General features: G+C 62.5%; 2 protein-coding genes across 2 annotated transcripts; both read right to left on the reverse strand.

Moving 5' to 3' along the window:
* Nucleotides 1-73: 73 nt before the first annotated feature.
* On the reverse strand, nt 74-4,773 carry LOC147597235 (SLAM family member 7-like). The gene is made up of 8 exons (XM_086768108.1): nt 4,707-4,773; nt 3,238-3,531; nt 2,881-3,144; nt 2,657-2,758; nt 2,437-2,481; nt 1,151-1,203; nt 714-824; nt 74-499 (listed from the first exon to the last, which is right to left on the reverse strand). Exons 1-8 carry the CDS (start codon nt 4,771-4,773, stop codon nt 419-421), a joined length of 1,017 nt encoding a protein of 338 aa, XP_086624234.1. The 3' UTR covers nt 74-418.
* Nucleotides 4,774-5,841: 1,068 nt separating this feature from the next.
* On the reverse strand, nt 5,842-13,398 carry LOC147597236 (signaling lymphocytic activation molecule-like). Its single transcript, XM_086768318.1, has 7 exons — nt 13,143-13,398; nt 10,106-10,432; nt 9,302-9,583; nt 8,200-8,313; nt 7,632-7,708; nt 6,947-7,093; nt 5,842-6,826 (listed from the first exon to the last, which is right to left on the reverse strand). The coding sequence occupies exons 1-7, from the start codon at nt 13,204-13,206 to the stop codon at nt 6,770-6,772; spliced, it is 1,068 nt and encodes a 355-aa protein (XP_086624444.1). The 5' UTR covers nt 13,207-13,398; the 3' UTR covers nt 5,842-6,769.
* Between the last annotated feature and the right edge of the window lie 652 nt (nt 13,399-14,050).

The raw sequence follows: 14,050 nt of genomic DNA on the forward strand, positions 1-14,050 counted from the left end.
CGCGTCGCCTTCCTTTAGCAACCAAACGAAACGGTTGAAAGTACTTGCCGAGTTTAAAAGGACAGCAAAAAGAAAAAAAAAATTACAGTTTTAAGGAACTCCTCAAGTTTTCCCACTGTGTTGTCCCGAGGCTCTGCGCCGCGCGTCCGCGGGGTGGGAGGGCTGGGTTTGCCGCCGCGTTTTTGCTCCATGTTCCTTGGTTTGCTGGGAGAGGGCAGAAGAAAGACCCCCAAACCCCACGTGGATGCCAAAACACGGGCAGAGCTCCTGTGCCACCTACGTGGCGCTTACGTCCTCCCATCGACGGCTGGGGACTGCTGCCGGCGGCGAAGATGGGATGCCCAGGCGCAGAGGAGCGTCGCGCTGGGAGCGGGCTCGCGGGCGCCGTGCCAGGGTCACGCCGCGCCGCGGGGCCTGGCTAGCTGACGGACGAGTAGAGGTTGGTCTCATCCCGCTCCCCGTACCCCGGCGCGCCGTTGCCCATCTTCTCATCGTCCGTCTGCGACGCAAAGGGACAGACGCTTTACTGGGGCTGCCGGGAGCCCACCCCTCCGCTGCCGAGAACGGGAAGACCCACGGGCTGGGCTGGGAGCTCTGGATCCCAAGAAAGGCCGGTGGAGACCTGTGCCCCTTGCTCCAGGGGTTACGTCTCTCACCCCGGGGTCCTCCCCATCTCCTTGCTCGGGGGGGGACGGCCGCAGGCACCCACCCACCTGAGCCACAGCCTGGACAGTGGCGTAGACGGTGGCGGAGGTCTCCACGTCGGGGATCGGGGGCGTCTTTGAGTCATGGTGCTGCGCACTGGGGAAACTCCACAGGGACACCTGGGGAAAAGGTTTGGAAAAGTGTTTCCAGGGCTCAGAGCTGGCGAGGGGATCCCAAAGCCCGGGGGAGCCAAAGCAGCCGAGTTTGGTGGGGTCGGGGCCGGCGACGCAGCGGGAAGTATGCAGGTGGCCGCGCTGGCTGCTCTTGGGCAAGCCCCCGGCGCTGCCATGTCCCCTTTTCAACTTCCCAGGAGGATCTAACACAAACCCGGGGGGTGTCCAGCCGCCGTCCTCCCCCCCGGCCCCCCCACGTGGCCCCCAGCCCGTCCCCACAACCCGCTCCAGCTGTGTATCCGGAGGAGGGGGGTGAGCCGGCGCGGACTCACCTGCTGGGAAGGGCCCACCTTGGCGTACACCGTCATGCCCTCCGCTTCCGCCTCTGCGGGGAGACACAAAAAAAAAAAAAAAAAAAAAGCCGAGGGTCAGCGAGGAAGAGGGCTGCCGCGGGTTTGGGGCGAGGCGAGCATTGCTTCGCAGCCCGGCGTCCCGCCTGCGCCGGCTGCCGTGGGAGCGGGGCGCTGGCTTCCAGCTCAAAGGCCAGCGCGGCCGAAGGCACTTGCTGGTGAAAATCAGCTTTTTTTTTAAATTTAAACACAAGTTCTCCACCTGCTTTCGGAGGAGGACGTGCGTTTGTCTCCCCTTCACGCGTCGCCGCCATTGCAGCGTTGCTGTCGGCGTGTTTTGGCTCATCGAGCGATGGAGAGAGGATTTAAATCCCTCCTAATCCCATTTTTGGGTCGAAATTTCAGCGCCTCTCATCTGAAGCGTCGCAGGCTTCAGCCCGGGCAGGGGAGAGGTTTTTCCCAGCGTTCCCAACGGAAGAGCTGGACCCAAATCATTGCCCCATGGCCCTGGTGCGGGGTGCGCCTCCACGTCCCGCTCGGGCGCCCACAGACGCGAAACACCACGCAGGAGCGTCCCTCTTTGGGTCAGCTTTATTTCAGCTTACAGCAACAACAGAAGCAGCACGTTAAAAAAAAATAATAAATAAATACAAATCAGCGAGATTCCTGCTGGGCTTTGGCTCAGTTGTAGCAGCGACGGGCACGGTGCGGCCCTTCACGAAACGGCCCTGAATATCAGGGAGCGGAGGTGGGAACCGGTCCGGCCGTGCCTTGTCCCGCCGGATTTCCCGGCACCCTGAGCGGAGCGGCCGAGGAGATGCCGAGGATGTGCTTCAGCCCCTTGGCATCGCTTTTCCCCAGAGCCGGGGGAATCCAGCAGCCGGAGCGGCGCGTGGTGCCGCGGGGGGGTTGTTTGTGGCTGCGGGGCGCATGGCCCCTCGTCGCGTGTCTCTGCCCTCCCAGGCGTCTCTCATCTTCTCCCCAAAACCCCTCTCGTTTCGGTGAGCTCACGGCTGCGCTCCCAGCTCCTTCTCGGTGGGCTGGCGCGGGGTTTTCCAGCAAGGGACTGGGGGAGAGCACGGCTTGGGATCTTCCCCTTCCACTCGCCCCCAAGCGCGCAAGGATTGGGGGGCGCGGGGTCCCGCGAGCCGGGGGAGGCTCCGGTGTCAAACCACGGCGGCGGATGATTTCCCTCCTCATCTTAAACGCGACCGGGATATTCCCAGCGGGAAAAAGGAGGAAGGAGGGAAACACTTGGGAGAGCCTACCTGCGTCGGTAGCCCGGGCCGCCGGCACACAGAAGGTCCTGCAGCCTGGGGGAGAAGCGACACGGGGCTCCCGTCAGCGGCGGCGACCAAAGCGAAGCCTGGGCGGCATCCTCAGCTCCGGCTGCCCGGGCGCCGGCACCGCTTTGTGTCCGCCCCTCTCGGGTGCCGTCTCCTGCTCGCCGGGTCCGCGGGGACGGCTGCCCGACGGAAGGCGGCTCACCTTTGGATACGCAGTAGATCAGGAGGAGAACCGCTGCGAACAGCGCTCCGGCTCCGGCCACCACGGCGGCCACGATTCCAGCCTTCCTGCTGGAGTGGGTGCCTGGAAAGAGGAGAAGGTCCGGTAACACCAGCCCAAAACGCATCTGCCTCCTCCCGGTATCACAACCGGGGAAACGCGCGCGTCCCCGCTCCGACACCCCCTCAGGGACCCTCGGCCGTTACCTGCGCAGAGGGCGGCGGGCGAGACGACAGTGACGTTGCGGCTGCTGACAGGGTTTTGCGCCGTGCACGTGAGCGGCTCCTCGTCCGAGGGCATCTCCTCCACCAGCACCATGGGCCCCTCACTCCTTCTCCATTCCCCCATGCTCCAGCGGTAGGAGACGTTACCGGAGCCGGAGCCCGAGGCGGCGCAGCGCAGGGTGTAGCGGCAGCCGTCGGCCGAGCAGTTCTGCGCCGCGCAGGTCACCGTCGGCACGGGCACCTCCTCTGCGGGAAGCGGGGGCTGTCAGGAAACATCCCTGACCCCCAATTTAGCACCGAGCCTAAAAAACCCCCGCGCCGATACGAGAAGGCACTTACGGTACAGGCGTAGGGTGAGGGTGGTCTTGACCCCCTTGACGGTCGCGGTGTAGGTACCGGCGTCGCCCGCCGTCAGCTGGGAGATGGTGAGCGCCCTGCCGCTCTCGGGGAACGCCCAGCGCGGTTTGTAGCGCTCGTCCAGAAAAATGGCTTCAGGAGGGTCGCCGAACTTCACCGTCACTATGACATCGCCGTGAAAGCTCCAGGCTGCGGCTTCTCCGTCCCGTTCGGGGAGCTGGAAGGTGACGGACCTGCCCACGGCGCTGGTCACCTCCGTGCCGGCGCCGGCGCATGCTGGGGAAAGAAGGTGAGCTGAAGGCAGAACGGCCGGGGAGAGGGTGCTCAGCGAGCGCGGGGGGCTGGCTGGCGGAGGGGGTGGGAGGTCTGAACCTCCCCTTTTCGTCTAAAACTGTCACCCCTCATCCTATGGTGATCCTGGGGACGAGCATGCGCTCAGCTCACGGAGAGCCCTGAGGAGCCGTTCCACCGTGGGCTGATGGCAGGAGTGAGGAGATGACTTTTTATTTTAAATAAACCCGCCCCGAGGCTCTGGGCTGGGATGCCACAGGGCAAACTCGTGCTTTCACATCGCCCCAAGGGCTCGGGAAGCTGCGGGACGCCCACGCTGCTTTCCAGAGCCCTGAGGTGCAAAGTGAAAGCTCAAGGAGGAGTTTGCCACGGCTCAGAAAGATCAGGCAGGTTCCTCTCCGTCACCAGCCCGAAAGCCCACGCTCACCTACACGAGCGGGCGAGAAACCGCCGAATCTGCAGCTGCTTCTTCCCTCTTCTGAGGGGGAAGAAGACATTTCCCTCTTCTTTTATCTACTTCCCATTGTAAAAAAATCAGTGCTGCCCAGCCTGGGCTGGGGATGGAGGTTTTCTCCCCAGTTCCCCAAAAGCCTCAGCCGGACCACGGGGTTGTCACCTCGCCCCGGGCGCGCTGCGTTTCGGGTCCCCCCTGCCTGACCCCGCGGGGATGCCTCTGGGCCACATGGAGCGGGCATCTCCGGCTGCAGGGAAGGAAAGGCTGCCTTGGGGAGATAAACTTGGAGGAGGAAGCCTGAGAGAGCAGACCGGGCAGCTGGAGCGCTCCGGCAGCGAAGTATCTGCAGGGACAGTTGCGGAAAAAAAAAAGCCAGAAAGCGTCTCAGGTTTCAAACAGCCCACAACGAAAGCGCCTGAGCATGGAAAGACGGAGGTAACACAGAGTAGCAGACGCTGAACACAGAGCAGCAAACTCAGCGGCCAGCACACGTCTGGCAGCAGCTGAACGGAGCCAAGACCTGATGCATTCACTCATTTGGAGACCGGCACCATGCGAGAGCGAGAGTCGTGCCAGCACCTGTCAACCCACAGGTTGCCCAGTATCCATATGTCACACATCAGCCCCATCCCCCCTCGCCCCAGAGTCCCCAAAACCCTGCCGAGTCCCTTCCACCGCCGCGGGAAAGCGAGCATCTCCCACTTACTTGCTTGGTGGAGGAGAAGGAGGAGGAGGAGGAGGAAGGTGAAGAGCAGCCACCGACACCCATCCATTGACCCGCTGTGCGCAGAGAAGAGGACTAGCATCCGCTACAGCTGGCCGTGAGAGACTAAGGAAAACCCAAGCTCTCAAGTGTCAGAGTTCGTCCCTCCCACTGGGAGGAGAATGCGGTGAATGGGAGGAGTTGAGGGCGTGGCTCCTCAACTGGTGGAATTCAGAAGCCTGGAGTACGAGGAGTAGGAAATTCTATACATAGCGCACAAAAAATATAGAACTAAATATGGCACAAAAAAAATATATATAGCACAAAAATCCCATCGCCAAGCAAAAATGAGAAAAAGCATCACAGTCGCTGCGGGTGCCAAGCGTCCCAGCTACTCTACTGGCACCAGCCGTCGTCGGGACCACCGCTGCAGCGCCCAGGAGCACGCTGGTGCCGCTGGAACGAAGGCACTGGGGCATCCTTCCTACAAGGTCTGAAGTCTCAGTCCCCCCAAACTCCAGACGGGACAGCTGAGCAGCGACTGCAGGGAAAGAGCCGCTTCCCTAATTCAGATTATTCTGGGGAGCAGCGTGGCGCCGGCGTCATACCGAAAAATCAGGTGGGGGAAGCGTGCGGGACGGGCTGGGCACGTCGGGCTTTAAAATAACCCTGCCCCAGCGAGGGGACGGGGGCTGCTGGACCCTCCCAGCACTGCCCAAATGCCGGAACACCGGCACGGGGACGGCATCGCTGCTCCTTGAACTCCTCCTCGCAGCGAGCACCCAACATCCCCTCCGAGCCGCGGCCGTGATGCCGGGACGCGTGCAGGGGCGGCACATCGCCGGGTGCCCCGCGTTCCGCAAGGACCAACGCGGGGAGCACCAGCTTGGCGGCAGGCACGGATTTTGAGGCTTTTTCCAGCGTTTTAGAGGCACGAGGACAAAAGTCCCCTCACCCTTCCCGTGCTCCCGGAGGAGCCAGTCACTTCGTGGCCAGACTTTTCCAAGGAAGCAGCTCAGCTGATTTTCCGCAGTAACGAAAAGAGGAAGCTGAGGAGGTGTGACATCGCCCATTTCTCTTCCCGCGTCACCCCCAAAGCCGGACCCCGCCCCCGACACACTCCTCCAGACCTTTCCCAAAGGCTTCGCCATCAATTTATTTTCCTTTCCCTTAGCAGCGGCACAGGGGATCAGACTGGCTGTACGAGCCCATTTACGTCGGGATCACAAACCAGCTGGGAGCGGGGAGGGCTTGGAAAGATTTTCCACACTGATCCCTCATCCAGGCCACCTCCAGCATCCCCCACACTGGGAATTTCTGCTGGGAATCGGGGAGCAGGGGCTGCCTCCCCCTCTCAGCCAAAACCTCAGCTTTACATCGTCCGACTGGAAGGTCCTCGCCTGTTCCCGCAGGCATCACTGGAAAAGTTCGGGGAAGGAAAAGTGCGGTGGGACACGGCTGCTCCGTCGGCATGGGCGGCTGATGCCACGGTGCCGGGCGTTGGGCACCGGCTCTGAGGGGATTGCACATTTTCTTCACCCCTTGGGCCAAAATCCGGGCGTTTTGTAAACAATCATGGAGCAGAAGTGAAAAAAAAAAATTAAAAATAAAAAAATCACTTCTGTTTTTCCCTCGCTGCATCACCGGCTGCCTCGAGCCGGGGGCTCCCTCTGGTGAAGTCGGGGCCACAGGATGGGGTTGGGGTGCAAAATTCCTCCGGCCACGCTTCCCGCGGCCGCACCGCGGTGCCGCCCGCTCCCCTCCGAGGCGTCAACCCGCTCGCGCCCGGCTGCGGGGGTGGTACCCACGGCCCCTCTCCCTCTGCTTCGGCCTCTTGCCGGCCGCCCTTCGCCGCAGCCCCGGGGAGATTTCTCGCCTGGTTTTGCTTTTTCTCCACCGTCCCTCACCTCCGCGGCCGTCCTTGAAGCCCCGACTCAGCCGCGCCGCGGGTTAGCGCGTGCCGGAGGGTTTTTTTCCCAAATCCCCAGGGATGGGCGGGGTTTCCTGCAGCCGGGAACGTGGACGCCGGTGCCCGGAGGAGGAGGAGGAGGCTGGGCTGGAGATTCTCAGGCCGTGGGCATCATCACGCTGGCGTAAACCGTGGTGGGCTTCTCCCCGGGGCTCTGTGGCGAAGAGTGGGGAGGCAAAGGGGTCGGCGAGGCGCCCGAGCCGGGGAGGGGGCCGTGGGTCACCCCCCAGCGATGCCCAGCCGGGACGGGGAGCGAGGGGGCAGCCCCCCTTACCTGCAGGGTGGGCGGCTTCGTCGGGGGGGTCCGTGGTGGGCGTAGGGCTGTGCCGGGGGCCGAGGCCGTGTCCGGGGGCAAACCGGTGGCTGCGACGTAGATGGTGGTGCAGGAGGGGTGCTCGGCGGCGGGGGGTCTCTTCTGCTTCTGCAGGGGGGGCCAAGGATGAGCAGCGTGGCCATGGAGCCCTTTCCTTCCCCCACCCCCACCCATGGACCCACCATCTCCTCCCCAGATTGCGCGGAGCAGGATGCAGGGCGGGGGGCGAACCGTACAGCCTGTCCCCAAAGCCAGGGGATGCTGAGGGAGATGGAGCACCCAACTTTATTCCCGGTAATTCCCAAATTATTGATGGCCAGGGCATCCTGGAACAGCAGGGATGGGCGACCCCCGAGCCCCCTCCCCACCCACAACTCCCCCACTCCCTCGCCAGCCCTGGGGCTGCATGGGCACCCAGTGGCCAAAGCCCATTTCGGACGGTGCCACACACCAGCGAGGAGACACCCAGCAGCGACCGGGGTGCTTTGGGTTCTGCTGCCACCCGAGACCCCCACCCGCGAAACCCCGGCAGGGTCCTGCCCGCGCTCCCCGCTGGCTGCGGCGCTTGGAGTCCCGTCGCTGACGGATTTATTTCCCCCCCACCCCCGTGTGCCGAGGTTGGCTGGGGTCGCTGGCGGCAGCTCACCTGAACCCGCTGCACGTGGGAATAAATGGTGCGCACCGCGTCGTCCTCGGCGAGCGAGCGCTCCTGCTGCGGGACAGCTGCGGGGGAATAAGCGAGCTGTCAAAGCGCGAGTGGAGCGGGATGGAGGGGGACCCCAAGGCACAGCAAGGGCGAGACCACCCTGGCGCGTCCCCAGCACAGTGCCCGCGGGCTGGACCCGGCGGCATCCCCATCCCTGCAGCCGCCCGGCCGCCGGCAGAGGATTTCTGGCTTGGAGAGGTGATCCTCCCTCAAATTTGGGCTGGGATCACTCAATTCCCCCTGAAACCAGGCAGCGTAACCTCAGAAGGCCGTGATGCGGTAAACTACACGCAGCTACGTTTCTCTGTTTTTTTTTTCCTCCCCCACGCTGGTTTCCTTCCTGCCTTTTACTCTCTGCTTCAAGAGAAACACCTTTTCCTCCCTCCCGAGGGCCAGGGCACCCCCAAAACCAGGGGCCCGCGGGGATCCGTCCCCTGGGTCCATTCCCTGGCTCACCCCACCCGTGGGCCACCGGCCACCCCCAGCACCCCTCCCTCACAGCACTCACGGGTGGGCACGGCCGAACCACGACGGGTCACGACGACCCCCGCGATTATCACCGCTGTGACCACGGGCACCGCCACCATCAGCACGAGATGCTCCGTCCTCAGCCCGGCGCTGCCTGGGGTGGGAGGGGGCAGAGAGGGGATGGGGTCAGCCACCGCCTCTGGGACACAGCGTCACCCAGGGCTGAGCAGAACGGGCCTGCTGAAACCTTTCTTCTTGTCGCCCAATTTTGAGCCGATGAGATGGTTAGAACAGGAAACAAGGGGCAGGAAACACTTCTCACAAGCAAAAAACCTCCCGGGGGCCAGATCGGGGCCAGATAAAGCCCTCAGAGCTTCTCTGGTGGCTTTTCGGAGCCTGGCGGGGCGGCAGCCCCAGTGTACGACGCCCTCGAAGCGCAGGGACATCAGGACAGGGCCCCGGGACAGAGCCCTGCGGCTCCAGCTGTGGGGACGCACCCGAGGTGGCCCTGCTGCCGGGCCGCGAACGGTGACGCCACGCAGGGGTGTCCCGCGGTGCGGGGGGTTTTGGGGCAAGGGGGTGAGAAACGAGCCCCAAAAGCCCGGCCGCAGCGTCTCGTTTCAGCGTCCCCATCGTTTGTCCCGTGGGGAGGTTTTCTCGGCACAGGTCACCCCAAGAGCACCCCGAGGAGATGTGACTTCACCTCCGCGTCCCCAAGGGAAGGGGCAGCCACCGCCCCGCCCCGCCGAAAGTCCCCTGTGTCATGAGGGAGTGCTAGAAAAGCCCGCTGACAGAGAGCGTGACTTTTGCCCCCGGAGCCTCCGAAGGGGAAGTCGCCGCCGAGGTTTTTATCCTCCCCAAACCACCGGGTCTCACTCACGTAGAGGGAGCCTCGCGCAGCGGGGGAACGGCGAGCGCGGCGGCAGGACCCCCGGCCGCGCGGCCGGCGTTTACGGGAAGGACCCTAAGGAGGGTCCCCCGCGGGAGCGTTTACGGGCAACCCTAAGGAGGCGATGCTACGGCCGTTTTGCTGGCAAAAGGCTCTGTTGAGGCCGCTGAAAGCAGCGTGAAAATGTCCCCTGCAAAGCCCAAGCTGGACTGGGAGGTTGGAAAGAGCCCAGTGGGCAACTGGGGGGGCTTACCTCCTCGCTCGTAGTGGCACTGGGAGGAGTTGAAGGCGAGAACCTGCCTGCTGACGGGGTTGCTGGCCGTGCAGACGCAGGCCACGCTGGCGTTGTGCAGCGGGTAGGAGAGGTTCAGGACGCTGTGGTGGCCGGAGCAGAGCCCCGCGCTGCCGGCGTCCCGGCTGCCCCAGCTGTAGGAGACGTTGTCCCCTCGCTCGGCCGTGCAGTTGAGGGCGACGGCGCAGCTGCCGTTGGCCAGCGCCCAGCCCAGGGTCTGGATGCTGAGGGAGGACACCGGCTCTGGAAAGAGAGGGACGGAGGTGGCAAAGGTTTGAGTCTGGGGAAAGATGCCAACGTTGCCTGGGAAATTCTACTGGTTTCTCCTAAATGGTGAGGTACTGGGATGCGTTTGCCCGGAGAAGCTGTGGATGCCCCATCCCCAGCAGCGTCCAAGGCCAGGCTGGACCTGCTCTAGTGGAAGGTGTCCCTGCCCAGGGCGGGGGGGTGGAACAGGGTGATCTGTAAGGTCCCTTCCAACCCAAACCGTTCCATGATTCCATGTGAAATCCCTGGGAGATGGTGAGGAACAGGTCTGGCCCCGGTCTCACTACAAATGGCTTCGGAGAGGGTCATGGCCTGTACGCACCCAACCGCTCCTGGGGGTACCCAGACGGGGCTGCAAGAGGGTCCTGGAGCCGCATCAGGGTGGGCATCTCCCACCTCGCTCCTTGACCACCGCCCACCTCCCAGACCGGCTCCCAGTACCAGGAGAAGCCGGGAACATTCAACCATTGGGACCGACCCCAACGCCGCGTGTCTCACCGTACACCTCCAGCTGTATCTGCCAGATTTTTTCCTCCGACCCCTGGCTGACGATGTACTCGTAGAGCTGCCGGTCCTGCCGGCTGGTGTTCAGGATCTCCAGGGAGAAGTCCAGCTTGTGGAAGCGAGTCCGTCCCTCCATGTAGTTGGTGTAGTTGCCATCCAAGTACTTGAGCAGAACCAGTTTGCTCTGCGGGTCCTCCGTGTCCCGCTTCCAGACGGCCGCCCGGAAGCGCACGGTGAGATTCTGGAGTTCGCTGGGGATCCGTAATACGGTGGCCTTCCCCAGGGTGCCCAGCACCGTCTCCCTCGCCCCGCGGCCCAGGCCTGGGAGGAGAAGGGAGGGAAGGGCTGAGGGGGACAACGGGGGGGCTCAGAGCGAGGGTCCCCCCCGCCCCATCCCAGCAGATGCCCATGGAGCTGCGGTAGCGGGTGATGGCGTCGGACCCACCCTGGTAATCCGCAGATTGGGGACAGCTTGGGTCGCACGAGATAAACCGGTCAAAAATCGAACAGATTATCTGACCGCGTTCGCAAGCTCCGGGGTACCCACCACGTCTGGCACGGCGGGAAGATGAGCCGCGCTGTCCGGCCAGGGCTCAGGGCGAGCTCTGCCCCGCGCCCAGCCCGCGGGACTGTCCCCAAAACCAAAAGAATGACCCCCAGCCCTCGGCCCCACATCCTCCACCCCGACGAACGACAGTCACAGGCTGGGCTCAGGAGCTGGAGAGGAGCAGCTGCCCTCCTCCGCTCCTCCTCGCCGCCCTCGCCTTCCCCAGCGCGATGGCCGGAGCCTGGTTTAAGGCTCTGGCCTTCCTGTTGGCGCGATGACAGCCAACCAGAGCAAGGAAACATCACCCCACGGGGCGGGGCTGCGCTCCAAATCTGGCAGGGATGCTGGTCCTGGAGGAGAAGGGTGCTGGCAGCCGTGGGACCAGCCTGGAGAAGTCCCAGCGAGCCCAGAGGGAAGCGATGCTTGGTGGCTCTTGGCCAATGGCTGCAGTTGGGTGCACGCCATGGCATCCACCTTCCTCGAGCGCCTCAGCCCCAGAAAACCGTCGGTGGGACTTTTCTTGTAGAAACTCCGGGACATGCAGCCTGGAGGTGGGCTCAGCTGTAAATCCCAAGTTGTCCTTCTGGTCCAGGTGGTCCCAGGTGGATTTCTTGGTGGCCATGGAAAGAAGAAAGGTGCACGCATCTCCCACGCATCCCAAAGCACCTCAACCACCTGAATTTCCTGGAGAGCAGAGGCAGGCAGATTTTCTCCCCCAACCCCTTTCCTGTCTTGCGTCGCGAGGCGGTGATTCACATTTGCCCACACCCACCGGCAAACAAGGTTGTTTTTGCAGGAAAAAGCGTGGGGAGAGGTGTCACAGCCCACCGCCACCACCACGGGCAGTGGAACTGCAGAAGGGACCCCACTGCGTCACCCCCATATTTCCTACCCGCTTCTTTCCATCGGGGTGAGGAAAAGAAAAGATGGGAGAGGGGGAAAAGAAAAAGAGCGAGCGCTACCCCAGAACGGAAGGTCTGAGGAGGCCCAGATAAGCCCAGTATCCACCCTTCCGTGGCATGGACAGTCCCAGTAAAACCCACAGAGCAAACTCTCCCTGCCACCATCTCAAGCGAGCGCCATCGCTTTTTTCCCCCCCCCCGCTCCGTGGCACAAAACACGGCCATTTCAGAGCTGCGCCTGCTGACCACATCTCCCCAGCATCCAAGCCACCGCTGCCATCATCCCGCAGAACGCCCGGGTCCGGTGGCCCGATGCCTCGGACATTTTTTGCCGATACGTTGACTGTAAAGCCCAACACGTAGACAGATGCTGTGTTTTCTCAGCAGCGGTCAGGCTCCTCGTTAATTATGAAACAGAAAAGTCCTTTTTTTTACATCACGTCAGAAAAACCCTCTGCAAGAATTTCCTTCGTGGGGAAGACGAGGCAGCCGGAGCCAGGCTGCAAGAGGAGGGGTGTGAAGAGACCTGAAACCATCACCACTGGAGCCCAGGTGGAAGGGCCGGAGGACGGCGAGCGATCCGCATCGGCACGGCGCTCCGTCCGGAGCGGCCTCACGTTAGGTGCTGGGCCGGTGGGACTTTTGGCGTGCTGGCTCGGCAGAAAACCCCGCGGGGATTTTAAAGGCAGGTATTCGAGTAAGCACGAGCCGGCGGAGCTGAGGAGAAACCCCAGCTCGGCCATGGGTTCTGGTTTTCTGGCCGACTCCTTCGTTTCACAGCCGGGAATCACACAGATGCAGCGGCAGAGGGCTCGTGGGCTGTCCCCAAGGAGGGGGACACCGGGAGGCAGGCTGGCATCAAGAGGAGGGTCAGGGTGAGACTCAACTCCCTTCGCTCTGCTGAAGGACCTCAACTCGCCCGAGAGCTTTTGCACAGGCTCCTGATGGTTTTGGAACGTCCTCCCCTGTAACCGCGGGCGGGCCTGGAGGAGAGGACCCGGCAGCCCCGGGGAGCCCGGGTGGTCCTGGAGCCCTGACGAGCTGGTCTGGGTGGGCATTTCGACTCAAGGGGGACACCATCGTCCCCAGGACCCCATCCCAAAAACAGGCACTGCCCCACCACCAATCCCTTCCTGCTCACCTCACACAGGTTTTATTGCCCGAGTCCCATCTCCCAGCTCCACCTCTTGATCTGAGACACTCGGTGTCATGAAGGTGAAGACAGTCCACCAAGGACCTCCATCTCCAGTGCCCTGATCCATGTCTGGCGCTAAATTATTCGCTCAGTGCTACTCCTGCCCCATCAAAGCACAAGGTAGGGTGCGTCACTTTCACAGCTACGCTTTGTCCATCACCGTCTCTGTTCGCTCAGCATCCTTCACCCTCCGCTCCCTCAGCCTGCCTAGCAGGAGGATTTTGGGGATCCACCAGCCAACCAGCTCAGAGCTGCCAGCCATTTATCCTCCGTATGAATATTTACACTCCATCCGCCCAGCACACAGCTCGCGATTTCTAAAAGGTCTTAATATCTAAAAAAAACCTCCCCGATCTGAGTATTTCACAGACAGGAGAGCGTACGTACCCCAACAGCGGCCGAGGGAGATGAGGAACCAGAGCCACACGCCGCAGCCCATGCCTCGGTTCATGGAGCCTCTGCTGTGATGGAGTCAATACCTGCTGCCGGGCTTATCGCCCAAACGAGCGCACTCAAATCAGAGACGTTGCCCTGGGCCATGTGTTTCCTGTTTTTGGCTGAATGATTCTTCTTTTCTTGAGTGGAAAGTATTCAAAGCACCCAGCCAGTCCTGCTGAACCCTTTGCCCGAGAGACCTGCAAGAAGGAAGAAGAACGTCGACTCCCACTTTGCATCATCCCACCATCATCTTCACCTGACCCGAAAGAAGAGGAAACGACCAGCAACAAAATCATTTCACGTACGGTAAACGGCTTCCTGGGACTCTACGGGGCCTCCAAGCCCCGCGACCGCAAGGGAGGCAGGGGCCCGCTGGCAGCGTCGCAGCCGCTGCCGCTCCGGCGGCAGGAAGCCACCCAGCATGGGCCGTGGTGCCCACCCGTGCGGGAAAGCCCCCCCAGATATTCTGGGATTAACCACAGAGATCTACAGCGAGGAGGAGGATGGGTGGTCTTCAAAAACCTCGCCGAGGATAAGCCTCATCGCTCCGGGAGGCGATCCGGACATCCGGCTCCCATCCAACGCCGTCCCCGGAGCAGGGCCTTGGGGACGGGGACAGTCCCCCCTCCCACGGGCGTCCCCCCCGGGGTGGGGATGGAGCACGGCGAGGGAAAACACCGCCCGCTGCTTCCACTGCTGGAGAGGGGTGAGAAAATCTTGTTTTGGTGTTTTTAGTGGAATTAATTATTCAACTCCACCCGTGTCTCGGCCCGCACGGCTCGAACACGGGAGATGGGTTTTTTCCTGACGCTTTCTTCAAGTTTTCGTTGCTTTTTTTTGCTTTTCAGAGGAAAAAA

The sequence above is a fragment of the Chlamydotis macqueenii genome, chromosome 28 (genome assembly GCF_036417535.1).
Source record: "Chlamydotis macqueenii isolate bChlMac1 chromosome 28, bChlMac1.mat, whole genome shotgun sequence".
NCBI lineage: Eukaryota > Metazoa > Chordata > Aves > Otidiformes > Otididae > Chlamydotis > Chlamydotis macqueenii.

Excerpts from the sequence above, each read along its gene's own strand:
- LOC147597235 (XM_086768108.1), bottom strand. The coding sequence starts at position 4,773 with ATGGATGGGTGTCGGTGGCTGCTCTTCACCTTCCTCCTCCTCCTCCTC. Across the intron at positions 3,145-3,237 it reads CCTCACCCTACGCCTGTACC|AGGAGGTGCCCGTGCCGACG; the intron begins GTAAGTGCCTTC and ends CGCTTCCCGCAG. Across the intron at positions 825-1,150 it reads AGGTGGGCCCTTCCCAGCAG|GTGTCCCTGTGGAGTTTCCC; the intron begins GTGAGTCCGCGC and ends CCTTTTCCCCAG.
- LOC147597236 (XM_086768318.1), bottom strand. The coding sequence starts at position 13,206 with ATGAACCGAGGCATGGGCTGCGGCGTGTGGCTCTGGTTCCTCATCTCC. Across the intron at positions 7,709-8,199 it reads TGGTTCGGCCGTGCCCACCC|CTGTCCCGCAGCAGGAGCGC; the intron begins GTGAGTGCTGTG and ends ATTCCCCCGCAG. Across the intron at positions 6,827-6,946 it reads CGAAGCCGCCCACCCTGCAG|AGCCCCGGGGAGAAGCCCAC; the intron begins GTAAGGGGGGCT and ends TCTTCGCCACAG.